The sequence below is a fragment of the Myxine glutinosa genome, chromosome 1 (assembly GCF_964187855.1).
Source record: "Myxine glutinosa chromosome 1, kmMyxGlut1.1, whole genome shotgun sequence".
In the NCBI taxonomy this organism is placed as follows: Eukaryota; Metazoa; Chordata; class Myxini; order Myxiniformes; family Myxinidae; genus Myxine; species Myxine glutinosa.
The window spans coordinates 338,238,664-338,264,295 of NC_136261.1; the positions used below are offsets into that span (position 1 = coordinate 338,238,664).

Here is a 25,632-nt window from a genome sequence, read left to right on the forward strand (position 1 = left end):
AAATCTGTTTTTGACTCTGTTCTTCTTTGTGTATTAAAATCAATGTACCCCTTTAACCAATGACTTTGATTGAACTTTAGAACCCTATGGATCTTCTCTACTCTTAGACCTTTTGATAAATATTGTCGCAAATTTCTTTGGTGTAGAACATAATTTTTCTTGTTATATAATGTAGTAAGTAATTTTTCTGTTGATTCACCTATATCAAACGATCGTTGATAATCACTCAACCATTCTTTCTTTGGACTTTCTTTCTCACAAGCAAATGGGAGATCTTTGTGTAGGTTATGGAGTTCCTCTGGATATTTTAAATCAATTTCAAAATAATAACCAACTTTTTCTTCATCCAATTCTTTTTGTGTAGAGATACATACATCTTGTAAAACGTTTTTGTAGTCTTTTTCCTTTACCCATCTAAGTTTTCCATAAGGAAGAGCCTGAGACATTGCCCAGCCATACAGGTTGTTCGCGTCATAGTACATCAAGTAAGAACTCTCTTTCGTTGGATCATAATTTGGAAGATATTTGTTATTTGCTTTTGCGTATCTACTCGAGCAGACTTGTGAAATTCCACCTCTTTTTGCCTTTTCAATCATCAAAAGCATATCAACATCGGTTATCAAATCCAAATCTTGTTTTGTCATTTTCAACATCGCACTCCAGGCCAATCCAGGTGCTGTGTAGTAGTGAGCAGGATCCAATCCATATCCAGTGCGACAAACAGATCTAAAGGCTTCAAATACATCGGCCAATAAAAGCACATCAGTTTTGAGATACAAATCGTGATACTCGCCAAGATTCTTGATGTTATATTTTTCCCAAACATTTTGTGCGTGTACATAATCTTTATCAGATATATGACTATTATTTAATTTGTTATAGAAATTTTCTTTTGAAGGAAGTTGTGTTTCATTGAATCTCTCAAATGAGTCCATATAGTCATAGGGGTAAATTCCCTTTTGTGTTAGAAAATCTTTATCTAAAAAATACTCTGAAAGACATGGAAACTCTTTTAGATTTTGAACCAAGTTAACCAATGGACTTGCCATGAATTTAAATGTATCAAGAAATCTGATATGAGTAATAGGAGATGTGTGAATTGTTTTTGTGAATGAAATGTATTTCTGATCCGTGTTTGGAATTGCTGAGATACTTCCAGAAGTCTTTGAGAGTTCCTTGATAAATAGATGTGTATCATAATGAGCGTTGTTATGAAGAAAGACAGGAATGAAAGAGGGGAGTTGATAATTAATATTACAACTTTGATGAGCCGGACCTCTATATTTACCAGTGAGATGACAATGGTCTCTAACCTTTAGACCTTTACCAATTTTCTCCTCACAAATATGACAGACATTGTTTTTTATAAATTCCCTTTTTTCTTTACTTGTTAAGGACATTGGTTTATTGGTTTCTCTCATTATCTTGGTTAATCGAACACAGTCTTTTTCTAGTCGTTTCACAAACTCCTCTGGGGTATTTGAGCCTCTATACATCTCTAACTTGTTATATTTATCACCAACGGATGATTTGATATAATAACAAAAACCACAAGGAGTATGTTTTTGATATTTATTTGTGTATGATTCTTTTGGATCTTGAGAAGCAGTATCAATTTTTTCTAAAATACTTTCAAAATCAGCATATATAACAAATGGATGTTTGATCTTTTTATTTTCATCTTTGAATGTGATCTTTGAGCCTTCTTTAGGCATATTGATTACCGTTGATTTATGTTCGCCACAATAATTTGAATGTTTATCTAATCTTTCTTGTGAATTGAAGAAGTTAAGACAACGCAAACAAATATATATTTTATTTGTTCTCTTACAGACTTGTGGTTTTATTAATTTAGCAATATCTTTGATGTATGTATAATGTGAATTTTCGTCTGAATTAAAATATAGAAGATTAATATGAGTTTGTTTACAATTGTCAGAAAGCTTTAAAACCTGAATGTTGTTTGTTTCTGTTAGACCATAAACATTAACTGATAAATTATTCATCTTTTCAAATTTAGGAATATCATTTAAAGTCATCGGAAACTTTAGATCTTTCGTATTTAATGTATTCTCATATTTTTTATAATGAGATACTCTTTCATCATGAAAATGTGGAGGATGTAAGTGTGCTAAAATAGACCAGAGAAAACATTTATTGTCTTTATTTTTGATATTGATAACTGCTTTTCTATTTTTGATAACACTGGGTAAATCAATGTAAGAAGAAGCTTTTAGAGGATCTGATTTAAGAATATGAATGTCTATGTAAATAATTTTTCCTATATTGAATCCACTTCCTACGATTGAATTATCCACATCTTGCTCTTGTTTAATAAGTTCATCATAGACTCCTGATGTTTTAAAATCTTGATATGAAGATATAAAGTGTGGCTCAGTTCTCATGTATGGTGCATCTATAACTCCTTCATCCTTTGTCATTTCTAATTTTACTCCCATATAAAATTTAAGTGGTTTCATTTCCTTTAGTGTTTTTTCAATCAACGTTTGAACAGCAGGTTTAACTATTTCTACAGCATCAACTATAGACTCTGGTTCAGGAGGTTTGAAGTTAAAGACTCTTATTTTAATATGTCCTTTGAATGCTCCATCAGAGTTTTTAGTTGTGATAAAATTTGATAAATGTAGATTTGTTTTAAGATGTATTTTGAAGCCTTTCTTGAGGATATTTTTATTACATGTAGAACAGTGTTTTGTTTCAGGTGGAAGAGGGGAAAGTTTGTTTAAAATGTTGTATGTATGTTTTGCGGTGAGAATATGTTGTTTATAATATTTTACTTCCTTCTCGCAAGTATCACAATAAACCATATTTATAGCGTGAGAAAACGTGGTGTTTTATATATATCACTGTGCTTAAAATAAAACACTTTTGAGCTTTACAGCTCCGTTTTATATATATCACTGTGCTTAAACTAAAACACTTTTTCACTCAGAATCATCTAAGTCATAACTATCACATGAATACTCAGAATCTTACTCAGAGTCATCAATAAAGCTACTCTCATAACTATCATTTGAGCACAAACTATTAGTATCATAACTATCATCTGTGTTCAATGAAATACTATCATCACCATCATCCAAGTTCAATGAAATACTATCATCACTATCGTCCGAGTTCAATGAAATAGTAAAATCTTCACTGCTGTATTGACTCATATTTAATTAGCAAGAAAAATATTCCCATCAATATCTATATACTTTCTTTCATTAACAGATTCAATCTCTACAATTTTTATATCAAAAGTTATCTTTAAATAATCTCTAACTATCATAGAACGAAATGACATTTCACCAGAAATATTAACATCATTCATTTTACTTAGATCTACACCCTTTGGATTATTAAAGAAAATACAAATGTCTCCTCTAGAATTATTAATGGTCTTATCATTCTTTTTCAAAGTATCGTGGTCAATCACTTTTTCAAGCTTTGAATAAATTGCCAGGAGTAGAGGAGAAACTTTTGTTAGATTTACTTTAATGGATGTCTTTCCAGGTATAGTTAGAGCTCTTCCTTTAAATGAAATAGAGGGGCTCATGTTATTTTCCATAACTGGTTTTACCCAAAAATTTCCATATTTATCTTTGTTCAATTTAACATCTTTGACATATTTTTCTATATCTTCCACCGAAGTAGAGATTGATTGAAATTTGTCTTTTGTGCTTTGAAACATTGTATTTATTAATGAATAAACTTGCGTTTAGTTTAAGTAAAAATTTACCACATAAATATGATAAGTTCTGAAGGATATTTAGAATTTCCAGACTCTCCATATGATAAATTAGAGAATTGTCCGGCTTGTGATAGAGTGGGGCTTAATGATGAGGATTCATATAAACAATGTTTATTCTGTGATTATATTCTAATTAATGATAATAAGAAATATAAAAAAACATATAACTCTTTTAAATTAGAACCAAAAATGAATTACTTTACAAGATTAATAAGAGAGATGAATGTTAAGCATTATGGTGATAATACACCATTTCTTACAAGGAAAGAGACTCTTTGTATTGAGGAAATGTATAAGGGTTTAATGATATTTATTATTCAAATTAATTTTAATGGAAATGTTAATACAAGATACTACATAAATAAAATAATGAATTATTTTGAAATTAAACCAGAACTCAGGATAAAATATAGAGTTTCTAAAATAGCTCAAAAAAAGTTGGATGACTTGTTTTCCAAATATATAAATGAATGATTTTTTACCCGTTTGGGAAAATAAGATAAAATTTAATAACCATAAAAACATTCCAAATTCATTGAGATGTCTAATAGTTGGTTCAAGCGGATGTGGGAAAACCTGTTTACTTTTAAAGATGCTCCTTGGTCCTAATTTTTTAGATTATGATAATTTAATAATTTTTACAAAGTCAAGTTTTCAACCCGAGTATCAACTACTCTCACAGGGTTTTAATGCAGGTCTTAAAAAGGAAGACATTATCGGTTTATTTAAACTTCAAAACAAACTGAATGATTATAATATTGAAGATATAATACAATTATTTTGTGATACACAGAAATCAAAATCGAAACCCATAACTTGTATTCTCAGTGATAATACGGATGATATACCTTCACCTCAAGATTTAGATAAATCAAAAAAGAACCTCGTCATCTTTGATGATTGTGTTAATGAGAGAAACCAAACAGTAATGGATAGCTACTATACAAGAGGGAGACATTCTTCTTGTAATTGTATATATCTTAGTCAATCATATTTTCAACTCCCTCGACGCTCAATAAGAAACAATGCCAATACTTTTATTTTATTTAAGTTAAATTCAATAGATGTAAATAATTTTTGGAGAGATAATTGCTCTACGTTATGTAGTAAAAAAGAATTTGAAAATTATATGAAACACACGATTGGAAAATATAAATATATTGTTGTGAAACAAGATGAGATACTAAATGATATTTTTCAATAAATAAATACAGAAAATGAATACTGAAGAAAGAGAAAGAAAGTTTAAGGAACATCAACAATTAGTTTCAAAAGTTGTTAAACAACAGGAAGAGATAAAGAAGAAACGGAGACAGAAACTAACTGGTGAAGAAGCCTTTGAAAGAAAACAAGAGAAATTCTTTAAACCACTTTTGAAAACTCAACACTCACCTACAGTACCCACGGTAGAATTTACTCCGAAAAAACTTCAAATGCTCAAAGATTTTAGTCAGATAACAAAACAAGAACTTGGTGAATTAGAATATGATGACGAGGGATTATTTCGGAAACTTGAGGAGGTAAATCAACCCCCTAATTATGTTGTGGAAGCTCTTCAAAACAATGAATATTCGGCGGGTTCAAAAACCAGAGCAGGTCTCATTCCAACAGAAGAACCAGCAGTGTTTCATCTTGTGGAAGAAAAGGTATTGATATTTAATGATGAATTGATGTTCTTGAGTTCTACTCGACCAAATGTTAAATTAACTCCAAGATTAATGTTTCTTCTAACAAACCCCGGATTCAGCGGTTCAAAATATTTTGAGGAACCACTTGATATGGAAAGAGAGGAAGATAGGGTATATATTGAGTTGCTAAATGCACTTGATTATGGAGTTTCTGTTGCTGGTAAAAGTAAGAAGAATGAGAAGGAGAAACATATTATTGATGCTTTAAGTAAGCTTGGTTCGGGTGTTAGTTTTCTTCCAAATGACCCATCACAATTAGTTAATAGGCTATTATTGTTGTTAGGTAGTAAGAAGGCTGGAAACAACAATTGTTTTAATGAATCCTCAGCCATTTTAGATCAGTTGATGAACATGAAAATAATTAATAAATGTCAATACAAAGATATTTTATTAGATATTAAATAAGATGAGAAGCACAATTCTTAGTTTTAATTTCACAACGAGCGATTACACAGCTTCATTCCCTTACCCACTACAACTTGACCCCCTTACCTCATATGAGGCATCTTTGTTGTCAATGGAAACTTACAATACCCTTTTTAATATCACAGAGAAAAACAACAAGTTTAGTTATAATCCAGGAAGTGGATATAAAACTATAACCGTTTCACCTGGAGCTTACGAGATTTCTCAAATATCTTCAGAAGTCTCTCGCCTTATGAAAGAAAAAGGTGATGAACCAAAAAATATTGTAATAGATATTCAAAAACACACTTCAAAATCAACTATTAAACTTAAAAATAATTATAAAGTTGATTTCACGATTGAAAATTCGTTTAGAGAGCTATTGGGTTTCTCTTCAAAAAAGATTGAAAATAACGGGACGTTTTACAGTGATAATGTTATCCAAATATCCTCCGGTATAAATTCAGTATTAATTCATTGTGATTTGATTGATGGTGCTTATAACGATGGAATAAGAACAAATACAATATTTTCATTCAGTGCATACTCAACCCCGATTGGTTATAAATTTAATATGGAACCAAAAAATCTTGTCTATTTACCTGTGTCAGGAAAAACCATATACAGAGTAAATTTTAGGATAACCGACCAAGATAATCGTATGATATCCTTTAATGATGAAATTATATCCATCAGAATTCACCTACGTGAAGTTTTTCAATAAATAAATAATGGTTATTGTGAGAAAACACGAGTTGGGAAAATATAAAATAATTACAGGGGAGGGCATGTTCCTTTCACCAGACTATACAAGGTATGTGGGTAGAGGATACTATAAACCTAAGAGACAACGAGGTGTAGGTCATCAATTTCGAAATAAAGGAGATGGGATAATTGATACTCTAATGGGTATTGGTTCAACCATCCTTAAACATAAAGACCTAATTGGTTCAACTGCTTCTGCCGTGGGCTCCGTTGCGGGTGCTATAAAGAGTATAAAAGATGCTCAAAAGGAGTCTCATAAATTACAAGCAATCAAAGAAATAAAAAAAGGTAAAACTCAACTATCTTCACAAGAACGACAAAAAATCATTAAAATACTTGGGTCAGGGTTTCAACAATTTTAATGCTATATAAATACAAGTATGGAAGCGATTGATAGTATCTATGATTTGGATGATACGATTATCATTTCAAACTCCACTAAAAAGGAAGACTATTTTAAGGTAAATGCTATAACAGGAACAGACTGGAATTCAAACGGAACAAAAAGTTTTGAAATAAATAATCAACAAACTTACTTGAATATAGCTGATAGTTTCTTGCTGTGTAAATTTAAATTCACTAAGGCTGCGAATAATACTAATGCTACACTCGTAAATGATTTCTTCTGGAAAATGTTTGACAGTGTCCGCCTGTATATTGGAACACAAGAGGTTGAAGCGGTTGATTATGTCTCTGCTACATCTGAAATGATGAAATTTACACTATATTCGTTTAGTGATAGAATGGGTAAGGGAGCTGTTGAGGGTTTTATTCCTGATATGTCAACGGGTACAAACGCAGACCCTGGTTATAGTCAAAGGAAGTCAATGTATAATGATGACGCAAAAGCTGAGAATAGTTTTACCGTAGCAGTACCTCTGAAAGGTATATTTGGATTTTGTGATTATGATAAAGTTTTGTATGGGCTTAAAATTAGATTTCAACTACAAAGGAATGATAATGTAAATAGATTGCTTTTTGGGGATGAAAATGCTTTTGGAGAAAATAATAAATTTGTTATTAATGATTTGTGTTGGTATATCAGTGAATATACTCCTAATCTTAAAACGGAAGAGATGTTAAATAGAAGACTTAACTCAAAGAAACCGCTAAATGTATCATACCTTAAAAGAAGATGTCAACACGTTAAACTGGAACACACTACCTACACTTGGAATTTAGGTGTTCTTCAAGGAAAGCCACGATACCTCTGGCTCATTTTTAAAAAACCAGATGGAGAGGACGGTACTAATAAGAATAATGCCCTGAGTGATAATGCAAAGGTGAAACAACTTCGGGTTTCTCTTGATGGCACATTTTATCCGCGAGATAGATTGGAAATTGATTGGGAAAAAAATGATTATGCGGAAGCCTACAAGTCCTACCAAAAGGTGTGTGAAAGTAATGGTAATAATGATCCTATTTTGGATATGGTTGCATTTAAAGGTTTATATACAATCTACGCAATTGACCTGAGTTCTCAAAAGGAAACTATAAAGTCTAATCGAGTGGATACTTCTCTATACATTGAAAGAGGGGAGAATGAAGAAGTTGATGCATATTGTTTGCTTTTGGAGGAAACAGAATTACAGATTAATACAGATAATGGTGTTATGATTAATATCACATAGGTTTTTTCTCATAAATAAATGGTTGGGGTATATGTTAATCAAATCAATCTTAATAAATTAACATCTTGTATTCAAAATCAAAAGCCTTGTATTATTAATGTTAATACAATTCAAAGAAAAGGAGCTGTAAGAATTGATGTTTTACTCACACACACACAAGTAAAAACACTAAATGATGTTGGATCACTTAAAATTAAAATGACGAAACCTATGTTAAAGAAATATTCAATAGACGAGTCAAGAGGAGGATTTCTCCCGTTTCTAATTCCTTTATTTGCTGGTTTAAGTGCGGCGGGAGCATTGACTGGTGGTATTTCAGCAGCGGTAAAAACTGCTAACGAAAGGAAGGCACAACTAAAAGCTCAAAAAGAATTGGAAAGACATAACAAGGAGTTGGAGAAACAAATTAGTGGAAGTGGTGTAATTGTAGATTTTGCTCAAAAACTTGAAAGTCTACCTGATAAAGCTAGATTGTTGGTTGGAGATATGCTTTCCTCTATCGCTCAAGCGGGTGTTAAACTAACTAAACGGGGTAATGGATTGTATCTTTCTCATAAATAAATGGATAAATGGTTTAAACAATTTGGAAAGAATACAACGTCAAATATAGAACTAGCTAAGTATTGTAAAACACTAAAAATTGATAATGTGGTTATTTGTATGAGAGATGAATTAACACATATAAATAAGAATACAAAGAATATTATTATGAATTTAGACACACAGAATGGTTCTCATTGGGTTTGTATTCATAATAGTCAGGATAAATATTATTTTGATAGTTATGGTATGCCACCACCTGTTGAAGTAATACAATTCTTACAGAATGGTGTTTATCAAACATTCCAAGTTCAAGAAATTAATTCTAAATGTTGTGGCCAATTATGTTTATATGTATTATTTCAACTCAACAATAATGAAAATTTTTATGATATCATTTTTTATCTAATATAAATGACCTATGTTGGAAAAGATGGTTCTATCTTTGGAAAATCCTCTCAGGATATTGATTTATCAAATTATTATACAAAGGCACAGGCTGAACGACAAAAATATAGTGTAAGTAAAAATATTAATATGAAGAATACTTATAAATTAATCAATTATCCAAACCCTACAGATGCGAATGACTTGATTAGATTCAGTGATTTATCACAATATATATCTTTAAAGAAAACAGCACGTTTTGTGAAACAAGTAAAATTTACAACCACAACACCTGGTTATACTGACCATACACCTTTCCTCATTGAATTTAACTACCTGCTTACAATTAAATTTTATAAAGAAGGACATTTAGTTAATATGCGAATTAATAAATGGGGGTATGATATGCCTGATTTAGGGTATAATTGGTCTTTTTCAATAAACATAGAAGACCTACATGATTTAAATCAGTCTCGTAAAGAAGAATATTATCCACTTGGTGAAGATAAGGATTTATGTGGAAGTACAATTAGTAAACAACAAATACGTGATTTTAAGAAAATAAAAATATATGATAGTATAGCGATGGTTCGCATGACAAAGAAGGAAGGTAATGAGATAAGGATAGAAAGCCGAGGAATACAAACCGATTTGGTAGTGGGAAGATGGGGTGGTATTACCTGTCATAATATTAATCTCACATATATTTCTGATACATAAATGGCAGGAAGAAGACTACAAGAGAATTATAATTTTTGTATTCAAGGATACCTACAAGAAAAGGGTGCTCGGTATTACATACCTTATGATTTGGAGCATATACATGGGAATTTTGTCATAAAAAACTGGCCTTATACTGATATTGTTAAACCCACAAATAGAGACTTGTTTAAAATATTAAATAAAAATGAACTTCTCAAAGTTATGAAATATAAAACTCTTTTAGAAATCGTCAACAAATCTTATTGGTATCCTATTATGAGAAAAATAATTATAGATACAAGAATATCTCAAAATCCAGATGAGTATATGTATAATATTCTTTGGGGTTCAAACTCAAGGGTAGCAAGGGATGAGGAAGGAGTTGAAGAAGAGAAGGAGGAAAGAGAGAAAAAGGAGAAGGAGGAAAGGGAGAGGGAGGAGAAGGAGGAGAGGGAGAAAAAGGAGGAGAAGGAGGAGAGGGAGAAAAAGGAGAAGGAGGAAAGGGAGAAAAGGGAGAAAAAGGAGAAGGAGGAGAGGGAGAAAATGGAGGAGGAGGAGAGGGAGCAAAGAGAGAGGGAGGAAAAATATAAAAAGATGGAAATCATTGAGATTCATAAAAGATTGAGTGTATTAAAGCAAATAAATCAATCTCAACGCACCGAAGAGGAAATTAAAGAATTAACAACTCTTATGAAGATAATAGTTTCAAAAATAAGAACGTCAATGTCTTCAATTTCAGAGATTTAAACGAGAAAGTGGTGAAGAAGAAGAAGAAGAAGAAGAAGGAAAAGATTATGTGATTGATGATGTTGGTGTCATTGACTTTAGTTAGTTTTTATTTGTAAATAAATGGAGGAGAGAGTGAAGGCATTCCTTAGGATTCTTTATGTTTTAAAAATAAAGATTGAAATGTATATGTTGAAAACCAAAAAGGTTTTGATACTCTGTCGGAATTTTTCTGATAAATAAATATGAGTTATTGTCTCAAATGTAAAAAGAAAACTAAATCTAAAAATATCTCTTATGTTAAAGCTAAAAATAATAGAGTTTATCAAAAAGGAATATGTCAAGTATGTGGCTCTAAAAAGTGCCAATTCATCTCTCCTAAAAGAGGAGGAGACATACAAAAGTTTCTGTCAGGAAGTAAATTTACAACAACTGGAATTCCAGGGGAATTACACCTTCCAGGGTATTCTTTCTGTGGTCCAGGAACAAACTTGGATAAAAGATTAGATGAGGCTGACAATCCTAAACCTTGGTCTAAACCTACAAATAGGGTTGACGAAGTGTGTATGAAGCATGATATTGCTTATGGGAAAACCACTACGTTGACTGAAAAACATAAAGCCGACAGCGAAATGTTGTATAATTTGTCTTTGATACAAAATCCAACGTTGAGAGAGAAAGTTGATAGGTTTATTGTGAGAAATTTGATAAATGCTAAATTGAAACTTGGTCTTGGTTATTCCTCAAAAAACTATTAGGCTCTAATGATGTCATCAAGACTGAGGAGCTTTTGGCTGAAGAATTACACAAACCTATAATCACAAAGTTTAAAAGAAGGAAGGTTTATTCTAAATACACCGACCACATATGGTCCGCTGATTTAATTGAATTGAATAATGACAGGGGATACAGGTATGCTTTAACCGTTATTGATTTGAGGAGTAGATTTGCCTGGGTTGTCCCTTTAAAAAATAAAAGGGGTGATACTTTAATGTTAGCCTTTAAGCTAATATTTGATCGGGATAAAAGGAAACCAAAGAAGTTATGGACTGATGAGGGAACAGAGTTCTATAACAAAATATTCATGAAATTTCTTAAGGGGAAGGGTATTAAATTATACAGCACCTTTAATGAAGGAAAGGCAGTTGTTATTGAGCGTTTTAATCGTACTTTAAAAGAGAAATTATATAAAAAATTCACACAACTCGGTTCTCAAAAATGGGTGTATTTAATTCAGGATATTGTAGATAATTACAATAATACAGTTCATTCATCAACACAATCAAAACCATCAGAAACATTTACAAAATTAGAATATGAAAAGGAGATTAATTTGAGAAAGCCCAAGTTTAAAGTTGGTGATATTGTAAGAATATACAAATGGAAAAGTCATTTTGAGAAAGGTTATACACAAAAATGGACTCGTGAATTATTTAAAATCATTGATGTAATGGATACAGTCCCTTGGACCTACAAATTATATGATTTAAATGGAGAAGAAATCTTGGGTTCATTTTACTCACAAGAATTACAAAAAACACAAGTAAGCAGATAATACCCTTGAAAATAATAAATAAATAAATAAAATGTAATGGGGATACGTTTTTAAATCTGTGAACCCCAAACACAGAATCCCACAACTTTTTAGTTGGGGCTTAACTTTTGTGTGTGTATAATGGGGATACGTTTTTAAATCTGTGAACCCCAAACACAGAATCCCACAACTTTTTAGTTGGGGCTTAACTTTTGTGTGTGTATAATGGGGATACGTTTTTAAATCTGTGAACCCCAAACACAGAATCCCACAACTTTTTAGTTGGGGCTTAACTTTTGTGTGTGTATAATGGGGATACGTTTTTAAATCTGTGAACCCCAAACACAGAATCCCACAACTTTTTAGTTGGGGCTTAACTTTTGTGTGTGTGTGTATGTGCGAGTGAGTCATAATAATATACAAACCCTAACCCAACCCAAGCCCTAACCCAACCCCATCCCTAACCCAAACCCATCCCTAACCCAACCCATCCCTAACCCAACCCCATCCCTAACCCAACCCCATCCCTAACCCAACCCCATCCCTAACCCAACCCCAACCCTAACCCAACCCCATCCCTAACCCAACCCCAACCCTAACCCAACCCCATCCCTAACCCTCACATTCAAAACCCCATCCCTAACCCAACCCATCCCTAACCCAACCCCATCCCTAACCCAACCCCAACCCATCCCTAACCCAACCCCATCCCTAACCCAACCCCATCCCTAACCCAACCCCAACCCTAACCCTCACATTCAAAATCCCAACCCTAACCCAACCCCATCCCTAACCCTCACATTCAAAATCCCACCCAAACCCTAACATAATCTTTCTTTTCTTCTTTTTTAAATACGTATTTCTTTTTTTTTTTCCTCTTCCTCCAATTCTGTCTTTCAAGGCTTTTAAGTTTGAAGAAGTAGAAATGGGAAGAAAGAATTTTCCAGCATTTTCTTCCTCGAACTTTCTTGATATTGCTTAAATCAAGCGTCATTAAATAAAGAACATTGTTCATTGCTTTAGAATCCAAAGAGTCTCCAAGAGGAACCCCACAGGTAGAGTCTCCAAAATAAAACCAACTTTCCAAGTTCCCAAGGTATAACCACATTCCTGTTGAGCCTCCAAGATAGGTATCACATTCCGAGTCATCAAAACAAAACCCCCATTCAGAGTCTCCAAAACGAAACCAGTTTTCAAAGTCTCCAAGGTAAAACTCTTTTCCTAATTTTATGAAATTTAGTGAGTCTCCAAGGTAGGCTCCACAGTTAGAACCATCTAGGCAGACCTCATAATTAGTTTTTCCCAAATTTAGTGAGTCTCCAAGGTAGGCTCCACAGTTAGAACCATCTAGGCAAACCTCATAATTTGTTTTTCCCAAATTTAGTGAGTCTCCAAGGTAGGCTCCACAGTTAGAACCATCTAGGCAGACCTCATAATTAGTTTTTCCCAAATTTAGTGAGTCTCCAAGGTAGGCTCCACAGTTAGAACCATCTAGGCAAACCTCATAATTTGTTTTTCCCAAATTTAGTGAGTCTCCAAGGTAGGCTCCACAGTTAGAACCATCTAGGCAGACCTCATAATTAGTTTTTCCCAAATTTAGTGAGTCTCCAAGGTAGGCTCCACAGTTAGAACCATCTAGGCAAACCTCATAATTTGTTTTTCCCAAATTTAGTGAGTCTCCAAGGTAGGCTCCACAGTTAGAACCATCTAGGCAGACCTCATAATTTGTTTTTCCCAAATTTAGTGAGTCTCCAAGGTAGGCTCCACAGTTAGAACCATCTAGGCAGACCTCATAATTAGTTTTTCCCAAATTTAGTGAGTCTCCAAGGTATAACTCTTTGGCTGGGTCATCAAGGTAGAACTCGTTCAGTGGGTTTTGTTTTGATAACTCACAATAAGTATCATCATGGTAGAACTCTTTTTCAGGATTTTGTGGATCTCCAAGGTATAACTCTTTGGCTGGGTCATCAAGGTAGAACTCGTTCTGTGGGTCTTGGTTGTTCAAAAGATCTTCAAACAAAAAAATAACTTTATCCCAAGTTGTGTTAAAAGTAGAATTTTCATTTCGTAGCTCAGATACAATTTCCTCCATCGACAAGAGGTTCGAGTCCAGTTCATCAATCTGAAGGTTGAGCGCTACACAGGTAGTAGGACTCCAAGGAATAGCAAAGTTATCCCATTCCATTTCGGCATAGGAGTCCATTCTCAAGTGAAGCAGAAAGCGTGTTTGAAAAAGCCTGTGTGGTCGGTGCCTTTTATAAGAAGGGCTGGGTGTGTGTCATTTCCTGTGGAAATTCCCTGGGCGTGTCTTAACTGGAAATGATGTGATGGAAATTCCCTGAAAATGATGTTATGTATTACCTGGAAATGATACAATGCTGAAGAGTTTATAAAGTGGGTGGGACTTAGCAAAAGTGGGCGGAGCTTAGCAAAAGTGGGCGGGGCATAGCAAAAAATGGGCGTGGCTTAACAAAAAGTGGGCGGGGCTTAGTAAAAGGTGGGCGTGGTTTACCAAAAAGTGGGCGGGGTTTTTCCAAAAAGTGGACGGAGCTTAACAAAAGGTGGGCAGAGCCTACCAAAAAGTGTGTGGCACTGGAGGCGCTCAAATAAGAACATTGAGGGAGGTTTACCATTTTATCTTAGCTCAGTTAAAATATCTTAATAAAGAACCAAACTCAAACATATTTTTTGTTAATATATTAGATGGTGAAGAGAGTTGTAGGAGAATTAAATTATTTCCCACGCATAAACAAATATTTGTAGGGTCGTTGTTTGAGTGGGTTATATTCACCAGATGATATTAAGAGTAAAAGGTTAAAAGGTCCATGAGGTCAGAAGGATCACAGGTGTTTAAGTGGTCTAATGAATAAGGATAACATGTCAAAAGGTTAGAAGGTTCGTAAAGAACAGGGTGAGAGAAATATAGGTGTTTAGGGTCAATATGGAAGTGAATGGGTCAAAGATTAATCTGCCAGATGATATGTAGAAGAAGGATGATAGGTCTATAAGAGAAAACAAATATTTGTAGTGTTTGAGTGGTCTAATGAACAACATTAAGGATAGGTACTACAGACAAAAGGTTCATAAAGATGAGGGTGGGAGAAATAGAGGTGTTTATGATTTTTGAAAAAGACAAGGGGGTAAATGACATTAGATAGGGATTTCCCATGTTAAACGGAGGTGTCCCAGAAACAACATTATTACACTACTCACAATATTTCAGGACTAGTAGGCAAGTTGGCGTTGACACTCTGGCCCAATTCCAAATTCCTTTCACCTTTAATTGCACATCAGGTCTGGCAAGCTGGTTTATAAAAGACTTGGATGATAACCGTCCCATGGCCGACATTACAGGAAGTGAAGAAAGTGGGAATTATTGTGGTCATTTAAAGTCGTCGTAGTAACCCGGTCTCTATTGTCTGCCTGCTGATTTAAATCCTTTCTCTGATTTTGTCTGTGTGTGTCCTTTGTGTACATGATCTCCTCCATTTCTCTGTAATCCAACTTCTCACTGAGCCTTGTCATCTGCAGGAAATGCAGCATGCTCCCACAACTGCATTGTGGGTATAATTACTGCATTGGTTTCTTAATGATTAGAATAAGAATGTAGCTTTGTGCGTTTGCTGAAGTTTTTAAACTATATAACATTTGCAATAAGAGCACTCTCACCGCGGTTTTAATGTAGACAAGATGCTGAAAGGGTATACGCCTACAATTTTGTCTAGGATAGAGAAGGACATATGTGGTTAAACATTTTTCGTTAAGATTTCTTGAATAATTTAAGTATCTTTTATTTTAAAACATCTGCTGCAAAGCCTGCAAGAAATTTGGCCTATTGATGTGCAACTAGCTGAGGACCCTGACCCCAGGTTATACCTCAATTTCTAAAATCGTAATTTTTCTTTGGAGTCACAAACAACAATACTTATAATAGGGGATAAAACATATGCAGTGCTCTAAAAATTTCTGACCGATATTCCACAAACATGTTGGGTCACCCAATCAAGATCGGGTTACTTAGACTTTAGCGAAACGAAAAGAATACTGCTATTTAAAGCTGCAGCAAAAAAAATTACCCTGGGAGTGCACCACGGAAATGATTGGCCAAATGGTCTAATTTCCTTGTTTGAGTTTGTACAGGATCGTGTGACGACTACTTACACTGTGTAGTCCCGTGGCAACAACTGTGGACCCTTTGTATATTAATTTTCCATTCTGCATGTGGAAAAAAATTCTTAAATGCAATTGGTTTGATTCCCGAAAAAATTCTTAAATGCAATTGGTTTGATTCCGGAAAAAATTCTTAAATGCATTTGTTTTGATTCCCGAAAAAATTCTCAAATGCATTTGTTTTGATTCCCCAAAAAATTCTTAAATGCAATTGGTTTGATTCCCGAAAAAATTCTTAAATGCATTTGTTTTGATTCCCGAAAAAATTCTCAAATGCATTTGTTTTGATTCCCCAAAAAATTCTTAAATGCAATTGGTTTGATTCCCGAAAAAATTCTTAAATGCATTTGTTTTGATTCCCGAAAAAATTCTCAAATGCATTTGTTTTGATTCCCGAAAAAATTCTTAAATGCAATTGGTTTGATTCCCGAAAAAATTCTTAAATGCAATTGGTTTGATTCCCGAAAAAATTCTTAAATGCAATTGGTTTGATTCCCGAAAAAAATTCTCAAATGCATTTGTTTTGATTCCCGAAACATTTCTTAAATGTATTTGTTTTGATTCCCGAAACATTTCTTAAATGCATTTGTTTTTATTCCAGAAAAAATAGTCAAATGCATTTGTTTTGATTCCCCAAAAATTGTCAGATGCATTTGTTTTGATTCCCGAAAAAATTCTCAAATGCATTTGTTTTGATTCCCGAAAGATTTCTGAAATGCATTTGTTTTGATTCCCTAAAAAAATTCTCAAATGCATTTGTTTTGATTCCCGAAACATTTCTGAAATGCATTTGTTTTGATTCCCGAAAAAAATTCTCAAATGCATTTGTTTTGATTCCCGAAACATTTCTGAAATGCATTTGTTTTGATTCCCGAAAAAATTCTCAAATGCATTTGTTTTGATTCCCTAAAAAAATTCTCAAATGCATTTTTGATTCCCGAAAAAATTCTCAAATGCATTTGTTTTGATTCCCGAAAAAAATCTTAAATGCATTTGGTTTGATTCCCGAAACATTTCTTAAATACAATTGGTTTGATTCCCGAAAAAATTCTTAAATGCAATTGTTTTGATTCCCGAAAAGGAATTCGCATTTGAATGCAATGATGTGGAAGGGCCGAGGGGTAAGCCAAACTCTACCCCTCCACCCACTGATGGGACGATCAATTGGCCAGAGTGGCTATGTTTTTTTGTTTCAAAATCAATTTGATTAATAATTGCAATTTTTTATTGTGATGTTGACCTAGTACGTGTTACAAGAATGTGGTTCAGCAAATTTTGAGGCAATTGGCCCAGGGGTATGGAATTGTATAAGAATCATAGAAAAGGCTTCACAAAGACAACTCATTCATACACATGTGTGTGTGTGTGTGTGTGTGTGTGTGTGTGTGTGTGTGTGTGTGTGTGTATATATATATATATATATATATATATATATATATATATATATATATATATATATATATATATACATATATATATGTACATATATATATATATATACACACATGTTTATACATATAGTACATATACATATATATATATATACAGTACATATACATACATATATACAGGGTGAGTCAAAAGTAGCGCCCGATTTCTGTTTTTTCGGCTGTCAGATTCTTTCTGGGATGTCATGTTGTTAATAATAATTGTCGGGTATAATTGTTGTTAATAATTGTTGTTAATAATGTTGTTGTTGTTAATAATAATTGTTAATTATAAATATTGTTAATAATAAACAATTGTTAATAAATAGAAATCGGGCGCTACTTTTGACTCACCCTGTATATATGTATGTATATGTACTGTATATATATATATATATATATATATATATATATATATATATATATATATATATATATATATATATATATATATATGTACTATATATATACACATGTGCTGTATATATGTACTGTATATGTACTGTATATATATATATATGTACTATATATATACACATGTGTGTGTATATATATATATATACATATAATATATGACGTGTGAGTTTATATGACGTGTGATAATTGTTAATGATCACCATGAACAATGATTTCACACCATGCTGTGCACACGTATGTGAACAGCAAGTTGTGCATATGTAATATGTGAACAGTGAATTAGTCAATAGTCATGGTGTAAATTCTTGGGAATTTCTGTCTTTAAGTTGGAATAATGATTTATTTTTGCAATCTGGAAATTCCTTGGAGTTGTGAACTGTACTACCTGAGCCACAGTTTGAGAGGTTAAAATGTGTATAAAGTAAAATGATCTCAACAAAGTGAAACAACAACGATGATGATGACGTTTCCACGGTTTTTCAGGGCTATTACGATACGATGGATGCTGGTTTCATCGACAATGATGATTACATTCATATCAAAGCTCGCATTGATGACGTCATAAACGTAGCGGGTCATCGTCTCTCCGGAGGAGCCATTGAAGAGGTCAGATTGTTTTTCACTCATGAATCATTAAAGTATTATCTCTGTTCGTATCAGCATATCTTCAGTAGCACAAAATGTATTGTTTGATCTTTCGCAACTAAAAAAAAAAAACTTTTTTGCATTAAAAATATAGAGATATCTGGGGTCATTTTCCACAGACTGGGAGACCGAGATTGCACATTAGTGGACGAATGTCGGAGAGGAAATTTGCGCGGGTTGAGGAGAGATTAATTAAGAGAAGAGAGCGTGCCGGGTGGATATCGCAGAAAGCTTGAGGTTACGATGGGCAGCGCCATTGAAAGTTTCATCATGACAAACAGATACGTTCCTTGTACTGGAAATTGTAATAAAAAAAATCTGCTTTCACATCATAAATGTGGAGCTCCATATTGTTATGGATAGCATATACCTGAATGTTCTGCCATTTAACATGACAACAATAATATGTGTTGCAGCACTGGTCACTTTGTGAACCTTCCCAAACAAGTTGAAGCAATGGTGCAGTTTGCTTATAAACATGCTGGAACCTCGGAAGAGACCGTCATCTAATATATAAAAGGAATTTGGTCACAGCGTGTGCCTGCGTCCACTATCAATAACTCCCTTCTCCCCTCCTCTCTCCCTCCCTCCTCTCTCCCCTTCCTCCTCTCCCCCCTCCTACTCTCCCCCCCCCCTCCTGTCTCCCCTCCCTCCCCTCCACCCCCCCTTCTCTCTCACCCTTCTCCTCTCTCCCCTCCCTTCTCTCTCCCCCACTCCTCTCTCTCCCCCACTCCTCGCTCCCCCTCCTCTTTCCCCCTCCTCTCTCCCCCCCTCCTCTCTCCCCTCCCTTCTCTCTCCCCTCCCTTCTCTCAGCTACTTTCTTTCTGCCTCCCCTCCTCTCTCTTCCTCCTCATCTCTCCCCTCTCTCCCCTCCCTTCTCTCCCTTCTCCACCCTCCCCCCTCTCTTAATATTCCAGTCAGCGAAGCGACTCCGCATTCCTCGACAACGCTGGGTACCTCTGGTAGTACAAATGAAAACTGCAACATGTAACCAGAAAACGCCATTTTATGGCATTGGACGACCCAGCACCTGTGATTCAATGACGTTCTCTTTTGTGAGTAGCCAACCTGGGTCCCCTTCCCAGCAAAGAGAAGGTGTACCTGATGGATTTACTCTCCAACACACCTATGGATTTGAGGCACGTTGTATCTCGTACCAAAACAGACCAAGTTGATGTTAATGTTGGCGGAGTGGCTTCATGTTGTTGAGAAAGAATTACATCCATTTTAATATAAAAACTCAGAGTAAAACCTACAGCAAGGATGGTGGCAACTCAGGGGGCAACCGGGTGGTGATGACCACTGCCTTGAGGCCCAACATTCTGCAAATGCTTCATGATGCCTATCCAAGCATTGTCAAGCTGAAGTTGTTTGGTAGCAATGACCTTTTTCGACCATGCACACTGCATAGATCATGACATCGATTGAATGTAACAGACACGCGCATCCAGTGAAAGGGTTCATCCATTGAGTCATTGTCCCAGAACCCCAACGTCCATCTTTGGGGAGTATCCTACCTAAACCATCTCCCAGGCCTCGTTTCTACCTATCTACACCAATCCTCCCCATAGCCTGCACTCACTCAACAATCGTCACTGCCTGCCCTCACCACTACTTATACTCACCCCACATTCACCACCACCTTCACAACTGCTTGCACTCCTCCTACCCATACCATTGCTTACACACCCCACCTTCACCCTTGCCTGCATTTACAACATCCTCAACACCCCTGTCAATATCCTCTGCACATCTCCTTCACAAATGCAACAAGCGTTTATCTACAAATTGTTTAATACTCCGTTACCTACTGAAAAGTGGCTCTGCGTTCCTTCAACCTACAGTTAACAATTCTTATGTGTGCCATTTCTCCGCAGTTCAAAATGCAGACGACCATCTGTCTCAACTATTCCCATTCCGGCCCACTTCAAACGTTGATCATGTAATTTATATACTTCCTGTATTCTCCTGTTCCCTGATCAACTTGCTCTGTATTGACCCGTCTACCAACTATCCTTTCTTTTCCTGCACTGACCACCAAGGGATCCAAGATCAAGCAAAGAAATCAAGATCAAAATCAGGATCAAGAAAAACGTACCTCAAGACCACTCGACTAGTCGCAACAACTGGGCCTTAGCCCACGAGATTCTAGACCAATTACATTACGTGCTACTAACACGATTGCAAACTTAAGCAATAACGATGACACCGACAACAATGTTTGGAGAGCAATCTATATCATGATTATTCCCTCTTCAAATGCATTGTAGGGTCCTAAGATGTTGTTGTGTTTTTGTTGCAGGCTCTCCTTCACCACAAGGCTGTGGCTGACTGCGTGGTGGTGGGATTGAATCATCCTGTTAAAGGAGCTGTTCCTTTCGCTTTGTGTGTTCTTCACAATGGTACGTATAACTCTGTCATCTCCATCGTCCCTGAGCCGAGACCTTGTACTGTATAAACTAAAGACTTCATGGAACATGTTACTCCGTGCAGCGTTCAAAGTACGGGTAGTGGACAAAACAATATGGAAACACCAGCCATCCCACTCCGCCCTCCAGGTCTTTAAAACAGCTGTTCACCACCATTCTGTCTTATCTTCCCCCATCCAAAACCTTGATCTTTTCTACCCCCGTTAATTCACCCCAGATCCATTTTTTTTAAATACCAACTTCTTTCCTGGAAGTCTTAGCAGTGTCCATGTGTTTTACCTCTCCCACCACCCCCCCCCCACCCCCTTCCCATGCCTCCTCCCCCCAAGCCGTTTCCCTCCCACAGATCTCCCAATATCCCTGCTCTCCATCTTGTTCTCCCGCTCCTATCATATGTTTTATGTGTCAGTTTGTCTTTTTTTGTGATCAATTGTAGCTCTTACATGAGCCTCGATCTTCTATTCAAAAAAAAAAAAAATATGAGGGACATCAAGCAACGGCTTCCACACAGATGTGACCCATGTGTTAATTAAGCAAATAACATCCCAGCATGCTTAGGATCATGTATAAAATGCTGCACAGGCCTGGTTGCCTATAATTATGGCGAGCATTGCTACAAGAGGAAACCCCCACTAATGCCCCAATCCAAAGAGTACATGTGACCCCCGAATGCCCCCAATGGTTTGATGAGCACGACACTGATGTTATCCATATGTCACGGCCGTCTCAGTCACCAGAGCTGAACCCAATCAAGCATTTATGGGATATTCTGGAAAGACGCATGGGACAGTGTTTTCCACCTCCATCAAACAAGTGTGAGATGATCGACTTTCTCGTATAATAATGGTGCCGCATTCCTTCTGCAGAATTCCAGACGCTGGTGGACTCTGTGCCACGGTGCATACAAGCCGTACTGGCCACACGTGGTGACCCAATGCCCTATTAAGTTACTTTACATTGGTGTTTCCATTTTTATTGTCCACTAGCTGTATATACTTCAATTTAAATAAAATAATGATATGAAAAATCGTTAAAATATCCAGAAGTTCAGCGCTACTGAAGTAGTCTTATGCATCCCCTTACACAATGTAATAGGACGATTTTAAATTCAGGCCTGTGCAGCATCCTTTCCTCTTCTACTTCTTCTTTCACACTAGCTACTTTCAAGAAAAAGAATAAATTTATCAATGAATCAGTGAACGATGGACCAAAAGTGAGACAGTTGTTATAATTTTCTGAATTAACAGATGTCACGGGTTCCAAAGCAGAGCTGCTACAAGAACTGGTCGATGGGGTACGCTCTGCAGTCGGTCCTGTTGCTGCCTTCAAAAATGGCCTCTTTATCAAACGTTTGCCTCGGACACGCTCGGGAAAGATTCCCAGAGCAGCCATTGCAGATCTTATCAACGGGAAACCATTTAAGGTTTGAACAAACTTTCCTCCAATAGTTGATATTTTTGAAGTTACTTTTGACTTTTGAAGTTACATGACGTCATCGCCGGACACCGAAGGGGGCCCGGCGATGACGCGCGCTGAAAGGGAGTACTCAGTTTTCACTCCCAGTTTCTTTCTTTCGTGTTTTCTTGTTTGTTTGTTTGCCCCGCGATATCTTTAACTTTAACCTTTGAGCTAGGAAGCTGAAATTTCGGCACAATAGTGAGCAAGTGCTTTGGCAAAAACGTTTTTTTCTTTGATTGATCAATTAATTGATTAATCACTTAATTATTATCAATTAATTATACAACAACAACAACAACATGCATTTTAAGGCCATGTTCCCCGCTAGAGCGGGGGTTAGCCTTGCGGTCCCCATGACAATCTTCTCCATTTTGCCCTATTTTCTGCATCTCTCCTTGTTAACCCCCTTGCCCGCATTTCTTCTTCCACCATCTTTAGCCAAGTCTTTCTCGGTCTTCCCCGTCCTCTACTTCCTTCTACATTAACTTCCATCACTCTTCTCAACCAGTCACTTTCATCCTTCCTCAATACATGACCAAACCATCTCAACCTGTTCCTCTTCACAGCATCAATCACAGGCAATATTCCCATCATCTTTCGCAATTCATCATTTGTCTTCCTCTCTCTCAACGATACTCCGCACATCCATCGAACCATTCGCATTTCCACCCTTTCCAGCCTTCGTTGCTGCTCTACGTTCATTACCCATGTCTCGCTCCCATAAATCATAACACTTCTCACACATGCAGCATACACCTTTCCCTTCAGCTTCAGCGACACTCTCCTCCTCATCAGCACGCCACTCAGTTCCCAAAACTTCTTCCATGCACATCTCACTCGAGCAACCATTGCCGAGTCTGATCCACCTTCTCCATTCAGCATGTCTCCGGGGTAGCAAAATGTTTTCACACCTTCCAGCTTCACGCCGTCTCCAAGATCCAACTCAACATTTCCTCCATCTGCAGCTCCCTCTGTGCACACCTTACATTTGAATGTAGCTGCCACACTGGTTAATGACCCTCTCAGACCACTACATTTTTGATGAACCCACTCAGCACACATTGTACATTGAATGGAGTTCACTCTGACACCCTTCCTGCACACAGCACACGGCCACTTCCCAGTTCTTTCCACCTCACCACATGCTTTACCACTTGCCATCACCTTTGTCTTTCCGATATTCACCTTCAGACCTTTTGTCTCCATACATTCCTTCCACTTGTTCATCTTTTCCTTCAGTCCATCCACACTTTCCGCAATCAACACCAGATCATCTGCATACAACAACTCCCACGGTAAACCCTCCTTTACTGTCTGAGCCAGCACCTCCATCACAGCTACAAATAGTAGTGGACTTAGTACCGACCCCTGATGCACTCCCACCTTCACCTCAAACTCACCACTGTTCCCGTCCTTCGTCCTTACAGCTGTGCGTGCTCTTTTGTACATTGCCATCACTACTCTGATCAACCATTCCTCCACTCCTAACTTCCTCAATGCCCATGTCAATACTTTGCGTGGAACCCTATCGAATGCTTTCTCCAGATCAACAAACCCAAAAAACAACTTCTTCCTCTTATCCATGTACTTCTCCTGCAACTGCCTCACAATGAAAAGCGCATCTGTCGTTCCTCTTCCTGGCATAAATCCAAACTGCATTTCGTCGATCTTCACTTTCTTCCTTATCCTCCTCTCCAACACCCTTTCCAATACCTTCATTCCATGCTCCAATAACTTTATCGCTCGGTACGAGCCACACTCCAGAGGGTCACCTTTCCCCTTGTATAGAGGGACGAGGGTACTCAGTTCCCAATCCACTGGAATGTGGCCTTCTTTCACCACCAGATTACAGATCTCTGTCATTCTCTTCACACCCCAACTTCCTGCTGCCTTCAACATATCTCCCACAACTCCCGTCGGCCCTCCCGCTTTTCCACTCTTCATTGCTTTTATCGCTTCCTCAACTTCCTTCTCAGTTGTCTTCTCTGCCGGTCCTAAAACTGGGTTACTCTCTATGTTGCCATCCCATTCATTCTCTGTATTCAACAGCATTTCCATATATCTTTTCCATCTTCCTTTAATTCCATCTGGGTCGACAACGATTTGTCCCACTTCATCCTTCCAGCAACTCACCCCCATCACATCACACCTCTCTTTTGCTATCTGTTTTGCAATCCTGAATACTGCTTTCTGACCCTCTTCCGAATCCAAGCGTTCTCCGAACATTTTCCTACATGCCTCCTGCGCCTTTGCTACCTCTTTCTTCGCAGCCTTCCTGGCTGCCTTATAACTTTCATGCTCTGCTGTTTCTGCTCCCGTACCCTTCGCCTTCTGCCACTCTTTGAACTTCTTCCTCTTCTCGTCAATCCTCTTTCCAACCTCAACATCCCACCACCATGTTTCCGAGTGCCTCGGTGGTCCTTTTGTCCATCCACATACCTCACCAACGGCTCCCAACAGACTAGCTTTCATTGACATCCAACCACTTTCAAGCTCAACCACATCATCCTCTACCCTACTCAGCCTCTCTTTTAATGCCTCCCTTACTGTCACCTCTTTCAACCTCCACACCTTCATTCTCGGTTGGTGCTTCACCCGCCGAGTTCTCCTCGCACCTTTCACCCTTATGTCGCAGACAACCAAGTGGTGCTGTGAAACAGCCTCCTCCCCCGGGATCACCTTTGTGTCCCGGAGGTGCCCCCTATCTCGCCGACGCACCATCAGGTAATCAACGGTTGTCGTCGACCCACCTGACGTGTATGTAACAAGCTTATTGTCCTCTTTCTGGAACTGAGTATTACAAATCAACAAATCAGCTCCATCAGCAAACTCCAAAATCCTTTCACCTTCTCCATTTCTCACACCATATCCGTAACCCCCATGAACTCCCTCAAAACCATCCATACTCCTTCCCACATGTCCATTCAGGTCTCCTCCCACCACAACAACTT

The 25,632-nt window shown here is 36.6% G+C and overlaps 1 protein-coding gene across 3 annotated transcripts in view; it reads left to right on the forward strand.

Moving 5' to 3' along the window:
• ACSS3 (acyl-CoA synthetase short chain family member 3) overlaps nucleotides 1-25,632 on the forward strand; it is a 168,417-nt gene that overhangs the window by 103,996 nt on the left and 38,789 nt on the right. For 2 of the 3 annotated variants that reach the window (XM_078769818.1, XM_068097927.2), the window contains exons 13-15: nucleotides 18,633-18,755; nucleotides 21,097-21,196; nucleotides 22,471-22,646. In XM_078769818.1, coding sequence (XP_078625944.1) covers nucleotides 18,633-18,755; nucleotides 21,097-21,196; nucleotides 22,471-22,646 — 399 coding nt within the window. Of the gene's footprint in view, nucleotides 1-18,632; nucleotides 18,756-19,711; nucleotides 20,119-21,096; nucleotides 21,197-22,470; nucleotides 22,647-25,632 lie in introns of those variants that run through there. The other variant, XM_068097931.2, reaches the window with a different exon arrangement.